Source organism: Cryptotermes secundus, unplaced genomic scaffold (assembly GCF_002891405.2).
Source record: "Cryptotermes secundus unplaced genomic scaffold, Csec_1.0 scaffold319, whole genome shotgun sequence".
NCBI classification, from domain to species: domain Eukaryota; kingdom Metazoa; phylum Arthropoda; class Insecta; order Blattodea; family Kalotermitidae; genus Cryptotermes; species Cryptotermes secundus.
Genome location: NW_019724587.1, coordinates 1,590,556 through 1,608,399, shown reverse-complemented (window position 1 = coordinate 1,608,399; position 17,844 = coordinate 1,590,556). Strand labels below are relative to the sequence as shown.

The following is a 17,844-nucleotide window of genomic DNA, read 5'->3' as shown; positions in this document are numbered from 1 at the left end:
CGACCCTAGGGCCATAGTGCGGCTGGAAGGATTAGGTGAATTGGAAAATTAAATTACCTCACCAGAAATCGAACCCGCGACTTTCCGGCATGCAGCATAGTACCTCAAACAACTCCGTTAACGCGTGCCTCTTGATAAGGTGTTACTCCTTAATATAATTTGTAAAATTTTCAAATGTGCGAAATAAAATAACATTTCCTTTGTATGTCTCAGTTTATTTAAAAGTCTAAATCAGTTGTTAAGTTCATACGAAAGTGAAAATGTACTTATGAATTATATGACCTTGTTGTGCATAAATGTTGCTTAATTCGGATTTGAATTCAAAGTCTGCTTCCCATCTCAGTTTCTAATGCTACGTCAACAGTGAGGAACGTGGAAGAAGTCTGGAGCCTGTGCTCTGATCCGAATCATGTGTTCCCTACAGATGGCGTAATCTGGATTACATCATTTCAATCAATTTGTATATTATTCTGGATTCGAGGAGGGTCACATATTAACTCAATGAAAGATGGGAAAAGAACATCTTCCCCAAACAGGAACCATTCAAAATAACGATTTGCTCCAATTTTTAAATCATAGAAAAATCAATTCAAAACTATTAAAATTGAGGCAACATGAGGATTGGTACCTTCTGGGCTATACTATCGTGCAATCTGTCGAAGTTTAGGAGCAAAGTACTGCCGCATTTTTACGAAAACTACGGCAGATTTCAGACCGCCTATGTGGTCTAGTGGTCAGAGTTCCTGGCTACATATCCAGAGGTTCCAGGTTCGATTTCCGACGCTACCAGATTTTCTGAGAAGTAGTTGGTCTAGACCGGGGTCCACTCAGCCTCGTTAGGATAACTGAGGAGCTACTTGATTGGAAAAGTAGTGGCTTAGATCTAGAAAATCGAAATTAATGGCCTTGGGGATTCGTTGCGCTGACCACGCGATACTCTATATCCCCTAAAGTTGGCACTAACTTCGCCGACAATCGGCGGGCGCTCGGTCGGTATAGTTAGCTTGAGGGCTAAAGCCACGGAGTTTTTTTAAGGTAGACTTTTACTGTAATACACGGCGATTACTTCAGCCACCTCTGTGATAGCAAATGAACTTGACGTATCTTGTTTTTAGAACTGTCAAACTTCAGGGAAATCAGTGTTTAATTTTTCTTCCAGTTCCCGAAACCGGAAACGCAGTGGAATAAAATATACCGAGACGAATATGCAAGTGAATCACTTGCCATCCAAAATAATTCTACTCCCTATATATTTCAATCGGATCAAATATATTTAAGATTGCTGTAACCATATATTGCTTTGCATTCGCTTCATATACCTAAGTAAAAAGATATATTCGCAAAGGAGAAGAAATTCAATTAGAAATTCAAGGCATGAATGTAATTCCAGAAAGTTTGTGTCATTTCGGGTGCCTGAGAAATGTCACGGAGGTAAACAAGAAAGTAAACTTGGAATATATTCTTTATGGCATACTTTATTAAACTTACTAATGAATTCATGTCGCTACAAATTAATTTCATTGAGAAAGGAAGTATTTCATTATTTTCTGGAGCAGGCCACATTTAAGAAGTAGAATATAAACGTGCATGCAGACAGAAATGATCGGCCGCCAGTCCTCTAATGATGTCTGCAGAAATACTCTTTCGTCCTGATGCAGTCACAAGAGGCAACACGTAAAAGTAGTTACAAAGAAATGGAATAATGAATGCTTTTCCTCGTTAAGAAAATGACATCTTAACCATAGTTAGAAGCTGTTTCGCTGGAAAAGGGTCTATGTAGAAAGTCTTGAAATAAATTCTTCACATAAGGTATGCAAGTAGATATCAATCTTCTTATATAAAGCCTCTTCCTAACCGCATTTAACTAAAAATAATAATTAATCAATTTCCTCAAGAGATCTACTTCAGATAATCGGGAATAATTCTTCGACCTACGGACGAATCTATTATAATATAAGATTCAATCAAAGGCAGCACCATAGCTCAAGCGGTTAGTCGCTGGATTCCCAGCGCGGCGGCCCGGGTTCGATCCAGGGTCTGGCCAATTGGGATTTGTGGTGGACAAAGTGGCGCTGGGGCGGGTTTTCTCCGAGTACTTCGATTTCCCCTGCCAATATTCATTCCACCAAATTCTCCATCATTATAATCACCCGGGGCAGGCTACAATAGGCCAATCAGTGGCCGCCGTGCAGAGTGGACCCAGTTGGACTCCACCCTCCACTAAGCGAATTAAAAAGAAAATTTAATCAAACACTCGGCACGTGAAAGGCAAATTGTTAGGTTTGAAGCAGAATTTAATTACTGGCAAATAGTCTTGGTTAGAGATTTATTTTCTCTGGCTCTACTGCCCCCTTGGGCCCTGGCCTCTGGTTTTTTAGCTTCATGATCATTCTACAGACGGTAGGACTCCTTAGAAGAATGATCAGCTCGTCGCAAGGCCTCTACCTAAACACAGGACATTACAAACACAGAATAATGTATGAGGGGTAGACCTTCTCGGCCCTTGCTCCGCCACCTACAGTGGTCTATTGTCCCACAGACTAAACATCCATGCCTTGTGTGGGATTCGAAACTATGATTCCGGCTCCGAGCGAACGAAGACAGTACATGCCTCAGACAGCTCGGCTACTGTGACCGGCGGGTACAGATTATCCCGTCATACAATTTTAAAATAATACATCAATACCGCACTGAGAAAGGTCAATGAAACTGAAATTACTGGCGCACAATTAATTTGTAATTTATTTCGTTATCTCATCCGTTGCCGTAATAGAGAAGGGCCCACATAAAAGCCTACTGCAGTTAGGCTGCAGTGTAACAGGTCTGGCCTGCCATTTCTTCGCAGGCTACCTTGTACCGGTGCGGTGTGTACAACACACACAGGTATCAGGAAGTGCAGTCTCGAATAGTACAGTCGAAATCACACATGGAGCTATTTATATTACAGAAATCGTAAACCCGATTTTTCAAGGCCATTGGTAAGATTTCTTATGACTTTTTTTTTTCCTTCGGGAAGGTTTTTCTTTTTGCATCACGTCTTATTGCCATACGACTTTTAACACTATCGAAATTGTAAGAAAGAAATCCATTTTTGGAAATCTTCCTGAGAAGCCGCCACTTGTGCAGTTACTTAAGAACTTACCATTTTATGAAACCCGAAGATGCATTATCGTGTTCACAAGAGCCCTCCACTGGTCCCTATCCTGAGCCATATCGATCCAATCCATACCACAGTATCCTCTCTATCTAATATCCGTTTTAATATTTCCACCCAACTACATCTTGGTCTACCTAGTGGATTCTTTTCTTCTTGGTTTCCCAGCAATATCCTATATCAGCGTTTCTCAACCTGTGGTCCGCGATGATGGGACAGGTGGTCCGCAAGTAGACTTAAATTAAATTAAATTAAATTAAAAATTATCCAACCAAAATAAATTAAAATTAAGTAAGTGAGAAAAATTAATTATATAATATTCTTTATTTGCACAATAGAGCTTGAAACTTTGTTCAATGAAGATTCACTTTTAATGGTTTACTTCCAATTCAATTAATTATATTTCCATATGTATTCAAAGCATGCTTCTAAATTTATGATGTTATAAACGCTACAGTATGTCTTAAAGGTTCGTAAGACCACATAGGTTTAAAAAAATAGGCCTACATAAATTAGTGGTCCGAAGAAATTTTTCAGACATTTTACTGCTCAATGGGCTTAAAAAGTTTCAGAAACGCTGTCCTATATGCATTCCTCTTCGCCCTTATTCGTGTTACATGCTCTGCTCATCTCATTTTCTATATTTTCTCATTACAAAAAGAATCAGTTTTACGAACTCCTGGGCTTTAATGGTTGATATGAAAAAGAAAGCTTAAGAACAACTGCTCAATGTTCATACAATCTCGAAACGACTGTCTTTATGAAGAATCATTTTATCATAAATATTTCCAGAGCACGCTGATGAAAATTTATTAAAATAGACCCATAAGAGTGTAAGCCTATTGCTGTTAATATTATAGCCCTAGATACTTCAAAATTCTGAACGGAGTCTCCAATAAGAGAGGAAGGAATTACATGGGACATCGTTAAATCACTTGAGGAACGTCATCAACTCTTCAGCAAGTACTTCCAAATTAAATGTATGACATATGTTTCAACCCAGGGTTACTTCAATGAAACGGCACAGCACTATGTTCTGATACTGGCTGGTTTAAACCAGTTCAGTGTGTAGCAAGTATTCGCTGGTTATCCTGCAATTTATCTGTTGTAATATCCGAAGAAGCGAAATACAAATAGTGAGATGAATAATGAACTGAAGTTCATTGCAGCATATAATGTTTCGTTAAATATTCTATTTGCAACATCACAATCTATGATCATGACGCTGCAATTATATCTGAATTTGCAAAAGGCTTAAATATATCGTCCATTCAGGACAGTGAGAGGGTAGTACAGGTCTAGTGTAATGAATGTGGCATGTAGATTTTGTTTATTTTGAGCTGAACACAGGGCTGCATCAGTAGTAAAGTCTGCCGCTACGGACTGCACTGAAATATATATGCTATGTCCACATCTGTTGGTCAGTGTATATGGACACAACAAAATAGCTGGTAACGTGTACTTACAGTTGCGATATGATTCGGCTCTCTGCAGGCAATCTAGTTTGTATTAATATGTCTCGGGTAGCCAACAATTCATTCAGGCTACAGGATGATCGCTTTTATTGCTTCTCGCTTCATATGCTAACAGCAGTTTCAAAGGACGAAATGTTTCCCTCGCATACGACATTTTTCGTACATTAATCAGCAAGTGTATCAGAAAGTTTACATGCAAGTTCTAAACAAATTAAAGAAGATAGGTTTACAGTACAGATCTAGTTAAGGATGGGATTCTCTCCACTTGTAAATCTAAATGCCATCAGTTCAAAACACATTCAAAGTAACGAGACGTCATTGCAAGAACATGAGACTATTATTTTCTTTCAAACGCTTCAACATCTAAGGCAATGCAAGCGGAAACTCTAATACAAATTCATGGCTATGCAATTTAATATTATATTTTTTCATAATTTCCACTACTACATCTCCCCACCCCTACCCCTAAAACGCTACAAACCAACTTGTTATCACCTGACGTCTTGTGTCGTCTCCTGTTTGTAATTAGTAACACGCAAAAGTATGAGAGTTCTCAGTTTTCAAGGCTGTGATGACGTACATATGAACATGGAAAAGTGCTGCATACAAAATTTGTAGATAGGACTCCTTGGGCGGGTGATCAGCTCGTCGCAAGACCTCTACCTGGACACAAACACAGAAAAACGCACACAAATATTCATGCCCTGAGTGGGATTCGAACCCACGATCCCGGCTTCCGAGCGAGCGAAGACAGTTCATGCCTTAGACCGCTCGGCTACCGTGACCGGCGTGACTACACTTTACAGCTCACTATTACACACATACAGTAGTATCCACAACTACGTCTTCAGCGCCGTTGTTTGCTAGAGGCTTCCCACTGCGGAAGTTCCCTGGCTCTGCTTTCCCGTACTGTTCCTGGTTTCAGCTATCAGCTTCTCAGAGCAACAGCTAACAATGACTGAACTGCAGCAGTGCTCTAACTAACTAACTCACCAACAACTGAATTCACTCCACTGACTTGTCATAATTAGCATATGTCGGCACGGACAGCACAGAAAATACCGTTACTCTGTTGAAATTTACGGGTCGTTGTCTAGCTGTTTGTTTCGCGGTCGTTGTCTATTAACGGGTCTATATGCCACAATATGTTTATGAGCAATATCTACACAAAATTTATCATTCTGAAATCTAACGTCGTTATTGAATAATTTCGAGTGAAATGATTCTCAAAAGTGGAAAGAACACGTAAACAATAACAAATGACAAGGAAACTGGATTGTTCATACATTTATGAAAATTAACGTGAGTAACGCTTAAAAATGAGCAACCCGTGAAATGAAAAAATTACATAAATATCCAGTAGCCATAATACAAAGAGCAGTGCTGAACTGTGAAGAAAAGGTGAAAGGACCGGAAATAGGAGCTTGACTTTCAAATGCTAACGCTTTTTATTTTCACAGATATATGAATAGAGACAGAGTGTAAAATCTGAAATTACAGAGTTCTGCTGGACAAACCCCTCTTGCAGTTAACTGGGGAGTACACAATCATATATCATTTCACGTAATGAATGGTATTTCTAAATTAACGCAGAGGCGTGCATTTGCTTCATAACTACATCGCGTTCATATACACATATTTTCTGCTGTAGGAATGCACTTACTTGCTACGTTATTCCACTCTTATCACGAACGAAAGAGCAGACAGCAACTGGCAGTTAATTCGCTATTTACAGTGTCCACCATTCCGCATTACAAGTTCATACGGGAAAGTTCGGAAAGAAATAGACCGATACTTTACAGGCAAACGCTGATGATGCTTCAGGTATACATCTTGTTGAGCTAATCTGAATATTAATGAACTTCGTAATTAGAGCTATGTATATTCATAGATATCCATTTACTGCTCTACACAGTTAGAGAGTCTACTCATTTCTGTCTATATATTTTTAACTCACATATTCTTGGATTTGGTGGTATGTTTGAATAAAATGAATACTAATTATAATCAGCTTTGAGGACCGTTCACTCATTAAAGTTGCATACCATGTGAATGTTAACAAAATATACTAGTTCTAAATTTTATCCTCAAAATGGTTTTCGTTACTTTTTACAGTCGTTTTATTTTTCCGTCTATAATGCTACATATTAATAACATTAATTCACATTTAATTCATATAATGATCGTTAAGTTTATAAAACGTTATTAAAATTATTAAAATATATATAAATATTATGTTGGGGAACGCGGTAGCGTAGTTGGTTGATGCACTATGCTACAAGACGAAAGGTCGAGGGTTCGAATCCCGATGAGGTCATTGAATTTTTTCAATTTACTTAATCCTTCCAGCCACACTATGGCCCTGGTGTCGACTCAGCCTCTAACAGAAGTGAGTACCAGGAATATTCTTGGAATATTCTTGGGAGTAAAGGGCGGCCGGCGCGTAGGGTTGACAACCTTACGCCATCTATGAGCCGATTATCTAGAAAATGTGGGACCCTCAACATCTCACAACCCCATGACCTCCAAGGCCTGTTACAGGGATACCTTTACTTACTTTTACTTTACTTTATACATATTATGTTACTACATGTTTCGGCTTTACAAGGCCATCTTCAGGCAACACTTTTTAAGGATTCCATTTCTAATCATATTATATTCTTAAGATATACCGTTAATATTTCTTAATATATTTTGGTCTTTTTGAATTGCGGTTGTTTCTATGTCATATTAGATGTTTTAGATGATATTAGATTGTTTTTCTTTCTGCGTATCAGGCGCTGCCTGTACATCAATGCAACGAGATGCTGAATATAATATTATGCTCTTCGTTACATATGGAAACACATTAATATGCACTTGTTCCGTGAAGATTTAGCATAACTACAAATACAAGGGATGAGATGCATTTATAAAATTGATATTTCAATAAAAAGTGTGACGTAGTAATGGCTAGACACGGGGTTTTGATTTGTAATTGGATTTGCTGAGCGTTTACAACTCGTAACTACAAATGATTATAACACTCACTAATCAACACACACTACAAATCACTACCAGTAGAGCACACATAAACCCTCGATTATTCTGCCGTCAGTAATTGCTAGGTAACGGATACTAAGAAAGCAACTCAAGACTGCCTGCTAACTGCAGATTCCGACCTCCTACTTGGTTCTCGTTATATAACCTTGTCACGAACCGCACAGAAAATATTGCGTCCTACATTGTTGTGTCTGTATCTGTTGCAGCGGAAACGTGTTTACCGCTTCATTTCCTAACAATGGCCGCATTCATTCAAAACCACTTCTTCGGCTTTCAGCTGACATCTCACAATAAATTTTAAAATTTCGTAACGATATTGTATTAATATAATTATTGACTTTTTGGACATTATTAATTGTTCTGTTCTTATTTCAAACAACGTTTCGGAGATCTCGTGCACGTGACGTTTTGAAATGTCTGTCTTACCTCCCGCTGGTGGTTTCTGTTATGCTTAGTTCACATACTATGCCTTGTGTTGGTACTGGTGGGACAGGGGCTAGCTCAATTGATTTGGCCCAACTGATTAAGCTTTTTACTTCAGGACGAAGGTAGAGTCCGGTCTCCTAAACTTTTTAAAATAAAAACAGGAAGATGGATAATGTCCAAGAGGCCAATAATTGCACTATTTCAATATTTCATACAGGATCTAAACCACAAGTTTCCAATCAAAAATTCAATTGCATTCTACTGGAAAAAATCCCTTTGTTTCTGTGGATTCGGTTTAGCAGCTGAAATGATGCCAGTTTCGAAACTCACATTAAACTTGGATTATAGTGCAATGGTCTGAACAATGTCTGCAGAGGAAACTTATTGGGCAAACCTTTCACACGAATGGATTGTACGGGCAGTTCAATTAGCAATGCGATCCCTCAAGCAGAGGTTTCCCTGATTGTTATTCGAAAGTAACATGGCAATATGTAATCGGTTTTAAGGGAACACACAGCGGCTGAACCAGCTGTTATTACATAAAAACTGACGAAACAAACTCCAGCACACCCCAAAATTTCGCGATCGATTGGTTATAATTTCTATTTCGTACTGAGAACCTCTCTGGTTAGAAACTCAGCCTGATGGCCGCCTAGCCTTACCAATATTTTCTGCAGTGTTACTTCCTTGTTTCAGACAAATTATTTGATAATACCTTAAACAACATATGAAACTTATTAGAGCCGTATAAATGTGAAGTTATCCCTGTACTTAAGAAATCAAGCACTACGCCTTGAAGACGTATGGGCCGTGGATTTACAGACCCACGTTTTCTTGATCTCGGCACTAGTTTGATATTGTCAGCTTCACACCCCGGCCGCTTTACCATTGGGGAAATTGCCCCCGGTACTCATTTGATAGGAGGCTGGGTGGGCCCTAGAATCGGCTTGGACGTCATGGAGAAGTGAAAATTCTTGTCTCCACCGAGACTCGAAATCCGATCCCTTAGTCGCCCAGCCCTGCGCTATCCCGGCTCTCTATTAGGGCCACATAACATGCAAAAAATATTAATTTATCCCTGTAATAACCTTTCAACCCGAAAGAAATAAGGGAAGAAATTCACAGGCTAAATACAAAAAGACGCCAGGAGTTGATCTCATCACAGCCACACTACTAAAGGAACTCCAGAAAAAGGGAATACTCAAACTCATGTACATATTCAACTCCATCTTAAGGAATGGCTACTGGCCCAAACCATTAAAAATCGCACAAATAATAATGATTCCAAAGCCTGGGAAAAATCACACTGACGTAACAAGCTACCGTCCAATTAGCTTGTTACCCATAATATCGAAACTTCTTGAAAAGCTTATCCTCAATAGAATTAATCACGACGACAATCCAAATGACTGGATCCCTAATCACCAATTTGGCTTTCGACAGGCACACTCCACAGTACAACAATGCCACCGAATAGCTAATATAATCAACCAAGCTATGGAAAACAAACAATACTGCACTGCTGCCTTCCTCGACGTAAGTCAGGCATTTGACAAAGTTTGGCATCCAGGCCTGCTTTACAAAATCAGAAGAATTCTACCGGCCAAATATTTCGCAATACTGCAGTCGTACCTAACAGACAGAGAATTCGAAATAAAAATCAACGCTGAAGTATCCAACCGAAGAAACATACAATCAGGAGTTCCTCAGGGCAGTATCTTGGGTCCACTCCTCTACGTGCTATACACCTCAGATATACCGACCACCGAATTAACAAAAATAGGTACGTTCGCAGACGACACAGCAATTTTCGCTACGTCAGAAGACCCGGTAATTGCTTCATCTAATTTACAAGAACATCTGAATCTAATGGAGAAATGGCTACACCGATGGAAAATCAAAGTGAATGAAAGCAAATCGGCGCATGTGACTTTTATTCTCAGGAAGGGCAACTGCCCCTCAGTACATCTAAATCATGTTAACATTCAACAACAGGATGTAGTAAAATACTTAGGACTACACCTGGACTCAACATTAAACTGGAAACACCATATAGCGAAGAAGAGAAAACAAATCGAAATTAAGTTCAAGGAAATAAATTGGCTAATAGGTCGGAAATCTCACCTAACAATAGATAATAAACTACTGATCTACAAAACAATAATTAAACCCATATGGACATACGGCATTGAGCTCTGGGGATGCGCCAGCAAATCCAACATAAAAATCATCCAGCGAAGTCAATCCAAAATACTTAGAGCCATAGTTGACGCACCTTGGTACGTGTCAAACCAAACTCTTCACACCGACCTCAAGATCCCATATGTAAGAACCGTAATCACAGACAGAATCCAAAAACATTATCAGAAACTGGAATCTCACCCCAACAACGCAATAGAAGCTCTCCTTCAACCTACACAATACAGAAGACTAAGACGAACTTGGCCAAACGATCTCCAGGAAAGCTGAGGCGTAATCGATGGATTACAGCTCTTCAAGCCAACTTAGTACAATAGAATAATTATTGTACATGACAGCAAATTAGCTCATAGAATGCAAATTCCGATTGATAATAAATGATAAATAAAAAAAAATCCCTGTAATTTATGTAATTAAGGCACATGGGTAGTGGAGGTATAGCTACACACCTCGAAAATAGATGGAAAGGAGTAGTCAGCTTCACACTCCTACCGCTTTAGCCCTGGTGATAGGGTCCTCGGTACCGATTGGATAGGAGGTTGGGTGGGACTCAGAGCCGGTCTGGACGGTGTGGAGTAGAGAAAATTTTTTTGACCGTGTCGGGAATTGAACTCTGGTTGTCTAGCCTGTAAGCTAGTCATTTTATCGACTGAATTATCCCGGCTTCTCGTAACAGTCACATGGGCCTACAAAATATAATTTGATTTAGGTCCGGAGTTCAAAGACGCAACAACATGAGAACGAACGCACGGGTCTAAATTCTGTGACACTGTGTCTACCAAAGAGATATCCAATGATCTATCAAATTAGAAGCTTAAGAGAGTGGGAACATACTACGACGTCAACGGTCTGTTAATATCTTCAAGAAGTTTTATTGCCTATGTCGCACATAGAGAAATTCATCTAAACCTACTCATATGTAACACAAAGTAGAGAAATGGACACCACTTACCAGCTGACGCTTTCAAGGGTGTTTGGGTTCGCCTCGTAGGAGCAGAATAAGAAGATGTCGGTGGTCTCGTTGACAGTCACGTTCTCTGGGCTCACAGACACAATGGGAGGATCTGCAACATAAACAAACTTTGGTATCATACCTAACCCTAACATTTGCTTCATGCACCTCGTTCCTAGCATTCTGCTGACTCTACAACATATACAACACAATTCTTCATGTTATTCTGTTATGACGATAATTTTATGAACACTTCTGTGACATAGCGCTAACTAGTTCATTAAAGTGAACAGACGTTTCAGAGGAACATCGTCATGATCGAAGAATAAGGCAAGCGAGAAACCAGCACGAAGCAGGTAGCAGGCAGAATTCTGCTTAACTTTTTTTCGACCCTGAAGATGTACGCGCAATGTTCGTGTGAAGCGTAGGCTGATTTTCAAAGAACTACACAGCGTTATGTGCCGTAAGTCTTCACATCCACCTCTGCGAGAGCTCCAGAACCTAAACTATTTTTGCTAGTGCTACAATAATCGTAGTTGGTTCTCTCGTTTGAAACATGTCAGCCGAAATGTCTTTCTTTGGGGGAGGGGGAATTCTACTTACGATATAATTTTGAATATATCAGTACAGAATGATGCTGCCACTGTACAAACATCTAGGGACCCTATCAGATATGCGCTATCCTACGTCAGCCCGAATCCAGATACTGGATTAAAAGTTGAAGACTGCGACAGATACTACGTTTATAGGAAAACCTAAATTTTAAGGTAAATTTTGATAGAATATTTCATGTGATATATACACTATATTATTATAGATACTCTGTCAGTAAGGGGACACGCGGTAGCGTAGTAGCTTGAGCCACTATGCTACAAGCCGGAAGATTCCAGATTCCAGATGAGGTCGCTGAATCTTTTAAATTTATCTAATATTTCTAGCCGCCATATGACCCTAGGGTCGACTCAGCTTCTAACAGCAATGAGTACAAGGAATATTTCTGGAGCGTAAGAGGCGGCGGGCGCGTAAGGCTGACAACCTCACTGCCATCTGTGAGCCGACTGTCTAGAAGATGTTGGAGCCTCGACGTCCCCAACCCTATGGGTCTTCACGGCCTGTTACAGGGACAGCTTTAGCTTTTCTTACCCTCTCAGTAAGAAGAAACAAATTAACAGAGAAATTCTTACACAGTATAACTGTACTGCTCACTCATGAAGATGACCCCTCTTCAGAGGCCGCAAATTATGTAGTTACTCAAGAATTTCCTAGCATTTGTGGAATCCGAAAGTTCATTTTCCTGTTCACAAGAGCTTTCCACTGGTCCCTATTCTGAGCCAGATCGAACCAGTCCATACCACCTTATCTATCCCTCTAAAATCCATTTCAATATTGTCCACCCACATACAGCTTGGCCTTCCTAGTGGTCTCTTTCCTTTTGGCTTTCCGACCAATATTTTGCATGCAGTCCTCTTCGCCCCATTCGTGCTACAGCAAAACTGTGCTACTGCAAGCAAACAATCAACATACTGAACGAAAGCCTGAAGTGCAGCAGACAAAAATAAAGCGACCGAGCTTATTCTTTAAAAATATCATCTGTTTGTTAGTTATTTTGAAAGAAGAACTCGTAGAAGATTAAGCAGATGCATAGATTCGTGTGCTGGTTTCTTGTCCTGTACCTGTGTTTGATGCAGTCATTTTACTGTGAGTTGTTTCTCAGAGATAAATTGACCTAAAAATGATGCAACTGTTGTAACACAAGACCTTAATGAAGTGTTTTAATGGCGACAGTATGTTTGCTGGCAAACACACTACCTGTCTCTCTCTCTCTCCTCTTGTAGCAGACGACCAGAGTAAATTGGTAGCTCCTACATAAGAAATCTCTTCGAAATTTAAAAATACCTTTCGCTGCAAATGGAAGATTTTAATTAAATGAAATATAATGACTTCTAGGGCCTCAGAAAAGTAAAATAGGGATGCATGCGGCCTTCGGTTCACTTTTTTTTTTCCTTGGCACTACAGCCCCAGTGGGCCTAGGCCTACTTCCATGAACTTCTCCGTTCACTTCGGTTTTTCTAGATCTTACACATTCAGTAGGACTCTTTGGGAGGGTGATCAGCTCGTCGCAAGGGCTCTACCTGTACACAAACACAGAAAAACGCACACACACACAAACTAAACATCCATGCCCTGAGTGGGATTCGAACCCACGATCCCGGTTTCCAAGCGAGCGAAGAGAGTACATGCCTTAGACCGCTCGGCTACCGTGACCGGCTTCTGTTCACTTAAGTAAGATAAATGTGAAGACTATAACAAACGTTTTTATCCGTCACAACACAACAACTCTCAATAGGCTCAATCACATCAAGTTGTGTATAGTGAGTTTACTGATCTTAGTGGCACAACTTGCTACATGTTTCGGCTTACTGAAAACCATCATCGGGAAAATATACACGAATATCAATTTTCTTAAACTATTGAATTCCCTTTCGCATAAGCGTGTGTATTACATTATTACAATTTTCAATATATTTTATTTTACAGGTAGGCAACACATTCGACATGTCAGATATTCATTATGTCTTAAAACATATCAAAAAGTACTAAATCTTGGGGATGTTTACAAGTATTCATGAATATATTATAAAATATATATAATAAGTTAATATTTTTTACAATTTTAGAATTATAATATAACAATACACTTAGATGTTTTGTGTTATCTCGTTTAGTCATGTAATATCCTCTTTCTCATCAATGTTAATTACTGCAATCATGACGATGTATCAAGTAGTGACTTATGAACATTGTTTTGAATATGATTTAGTTTTTATTTGTTTTCAGTTTCTCCAATGAGGCGGTAGCGCTTTTTTGGGACTGATGTTTCATTTTAGGTCTTTTTATTTTACGAGTTTTCTGTGTTTCAACGTTCAGCTTTCGTTGAAAATCTGATTGCAATCTAACATTCAACGAAAGCTGAATGTTACAATCTGTCTTTTTATCCAGTAAGTTTGGACTAGTCCTGGGGCCCTCGCAGCCTCCTTTCCAGTGGGCACGAGGGACCCTTTCTTCCGAGGTAAAGCGGTCATCCCCAAGTAATGCTAGTTTGGAATACGTGGAGCCCTACCTACACAACCGCTACATTTTCATAGTACGATTAAGTGCAGGGATGATTTTGCCTTATCTTAGGGCTCAGTTGAGGAAAGAACGTTTTCTTTATTATGGCTGTAACTCAGCTGGTAAATGAATTATCTATGAATTCCGAAGGTTTGTTGATGTGCTCAAGAGAGACCACCACTGGCCCTGCCTTGGGCCACATGAAGCCGATCTACATAAGAATATCATACATTTGTATGGCACACCTTATTATTATCAAAAATGTTAACGCTATTTCTTTAAAGAAAATTATATTGTCATGAACTGGCCCCAGCGGGATATAGTATATCCCACAATCAACAGAGACATTTTATTTGCTTGAGATTAATGAACAGAATTAGCTTAGTAAATCAGCTAAAACATAGATGTCTCCAGTTAAAATAACATTTTGAAAGAGAGCCATTACCTCTTCACTTCTATATGACTAATTTACTATGTTCTCTTGCGCGAATAATACAGATTTAGAATTTGTACCTAGTAGAAGCTTACACTGCCGGTCACGGTAGCCGAGCGGTCTAAGGCATGTACTGTCTTCGCTCGCTTGGAAAACCGGGATCGTGTGTCCGAATCCCACTGATGGATGTTTAGTTTGTATGTGTGCGTTTTTCTGTGTTTGTGTCCAGGTAGAGGCCTTGCGACGAGCTGATCAGCCCTCCAAAAAGTCCTACCGAATGTGTAAGATCTAGAAAACCCGAAGTGAAAGGAGAAGTTCATGGATGTAGGCCTAGGCCCACTGGGGCTGTAGTTCCAAGGGGGAAAAAGAAGCTTAGACTAATGTATTAAGGGACAATGCTTCAGATGTCAGCAATTCCACAGTTACTAGCCCTATGTTCTTTTGCATGTAACTAATTGGTTACGTGTAGCAGGCATTTAAACAATGCAAAACATGACTCAAGAGCTAGAATGACAGGGGGAAGCATGTTTCGAAGGAAGGGAGGCACAAACAAACAAAAATCTAATATTTTGTTTTCTCATCCGAAATCGTATCACGTAGCCTTATAATATGAAATATCTGCATGAAATCCTTCTCGCGTTATTTCCACAACAAGTAATCCCCGGAACTGGGAACATTTTCAAAATGTTGACAATGCTTTATGCGACCCATAACGTTAACATCCCCAGGTTGCATGATACGCATGGAATGAGAACAGGGCGCCGGGAACTTTTAATCATGACGTGGGGTGTACGAGGTGGGAGGTGGGAGTGCTTGTTCTCTAAAACACAGGTTCTCGTTGTTCCCCTCCCACCCCCACCCCCCCTCGCTCCACTACCGAGTCCATGCCATGGATCTGAATGTGAAATGTTTCGGAGTAGAGAGGGGTGGGGTTAGTGAGCGGACCTCATACTGATGCCCTACAGTACAGGCCATGCGGCGAGATTAAAACCTTGCAATCCAAAATCTGAATTCAGTTTGCTTTACATATATGTTACGCATGCCGCCCCCAAACATACATCTTCTTGTGTAAAGGCCAGCGCATCAAACCTGAGTTACAATTGTCGTTGGGTAAAAATGCAATTGTGGTTCCCTAGCAGCATCAGCCCAATACCGCCACGCACACCTGGACATTATCGCGGTCCTCGTTGCGCTCTTACCTACATGAGGAGAATACCATAATGTTTCAAAGTGTGGTATCCTAGGTTGTGACACCGTGTGTAGGTGGATACCAGATTTTCGAAGATACGATCTAAAATTTCGTGACGATGGCATATTGACACAATGACTAACCTTTTTTTTTGGATATTAATTATTGCCCTATGTTTATTTAAAACAATATTTAGTAGACTAGACCCTGTCTACGTCCTCTGGTAAAAGTCCTACTCAGTTGGGTCCAATAGAGCTAGCCGCTATCTCTGGAATGAGTAGTTTTTTACCTGAGGACGGAGACAGAGCCCAGACTCCGAGACCTTTTAGAATCTGAGTTTCTCACAGTGGTGTTTACCAAGAGTTTTATCGTTTGGGATATAACACCGTGTGGTTCGTTGAACATGGAGGCGACACGTTCCTCCGAAACGTTTGTTAGCCTTCAACGGACTACACGGAATTATTTCTCAGAAAATATAATTCATAAAGAAAAACTGTTTTAAATACGATTAGGACGACTGATAATGCCCAAAATGTTGATCACTGCAACGTTTCGTACTCTTACCTGAAGACAGAAGCAACAGCTCTTTCGGAAATTGGTATTCATCTACAATAATTCAAGGTACAACAACTGTGAAGACCACGGCACAGTGAATTTCTTAAGAAAACTTATAGTTGCTCATCTTGGAAAGAAATCCTGAGCATCTCACGGAAGTCACAGGTTCACTGTCATGTTTACAAGAACCTGAGGTGTGTGACTCCATCCTAATATACTTAAACTGGACTACGAGTATGTCCTATGTATAACAACGTACTTTAAAGTGTAAACAACACAGCAGGCCAAGAATAAACACGGAAGTACTAAGAATCTCCTTTCGCAAGATAAACAGGCGGCACAGGACCAGCCACCTCCACGAATAACAATAGGAGAAGTGACGCGAACCTGTATGGTTCATAAATTTTAAGATTGAACTTGAAAGCTTTTTAAAACAAACTATTTAAAAAGTTTTAACACCGAGAAGGCCGCTGTGAATGTGGAAGGTTGAACATTGCGTATATTGTGCATTTTAGACATCATATGTGTATCCATACAATTAACAACTATTGTAATAGTAATTTCCGAAAGTATTGATACCCTCTGAGGATGATCCATAAGGATCGAAACATGTAAGGGAGATAAATCCTCAAGTGATAAAACTTAAATAGTCACTGATTTATTTCAACCGTCTTCCAGTGCATACACTCATCTATCTTCTCCTCTCACTCCCACTACATGTTTCGGCATAAAAGTGCCATCTTCAGGTGCTTATTCGATTTACGCTAAGCACCTGAAGATGGCACTTTTGTGCCGAAACATGTAGTGCGAGTGAGAGGAGGAGATAGATGAGTGTATGCACTGGAAGACGGTTGAAATAAATCATGGACTTAAATCAGTGCAACAGGACGCTAAAATATAACATTATTAAATAGTCACATTAGACGGTATTATTTTTACCTTTGTGCTTTAAAGTACCCATTTTACTCGTACTACTGTCCTCCCATTTCCGGGCAGTTCTTCCGAGTGATCTCTTCCTCTGGAGCCTCAATTAAAATTCTATGTGCATTTATAATTTCCCACGCGTGCAACATCCCTAGCTACTCAATCAACAGTTTAAGCAGACTAATAATAATAATAATAATAATAATAATAATAGTTGGAACAGTGCAAACCATAAATACCTTCCTTGTAACATTTATTAAAACGTTCTGTACATATTCCGTTCGTGGTACAAAGAAACGTGATATATTTTCCTTAGGCACAGTAATACAAGGTTGAATTTGGGAGTGTAACTACATACCTGCATAGAATTCCATATTATGTATC

General features: G+C 39.7%; 1 protein-coding gene across 1 annotated transcript in view; it reads right to left on the bottom strand.

Annotated features, from left to right (window-relative positions):
* LOC111862320 (titin) overlaps positions 1 to 17,844 on the bottom strand; it is a 584,441-nt gene that overhangs the window by 154,027 nt on the left and 412,570 nt on the right. Inside the window, exon 9 of the mRNA XM_023847603.2 lies at positions 11,249 to 11,360. Coding sequence (XP_023703371.1) covers positions 11,249 to 11,360 — 112 coding nt within the window. The remainder of the gene's footprint in view (positions 1 to 11,248; positions 11,361 to 17,844) is intronic.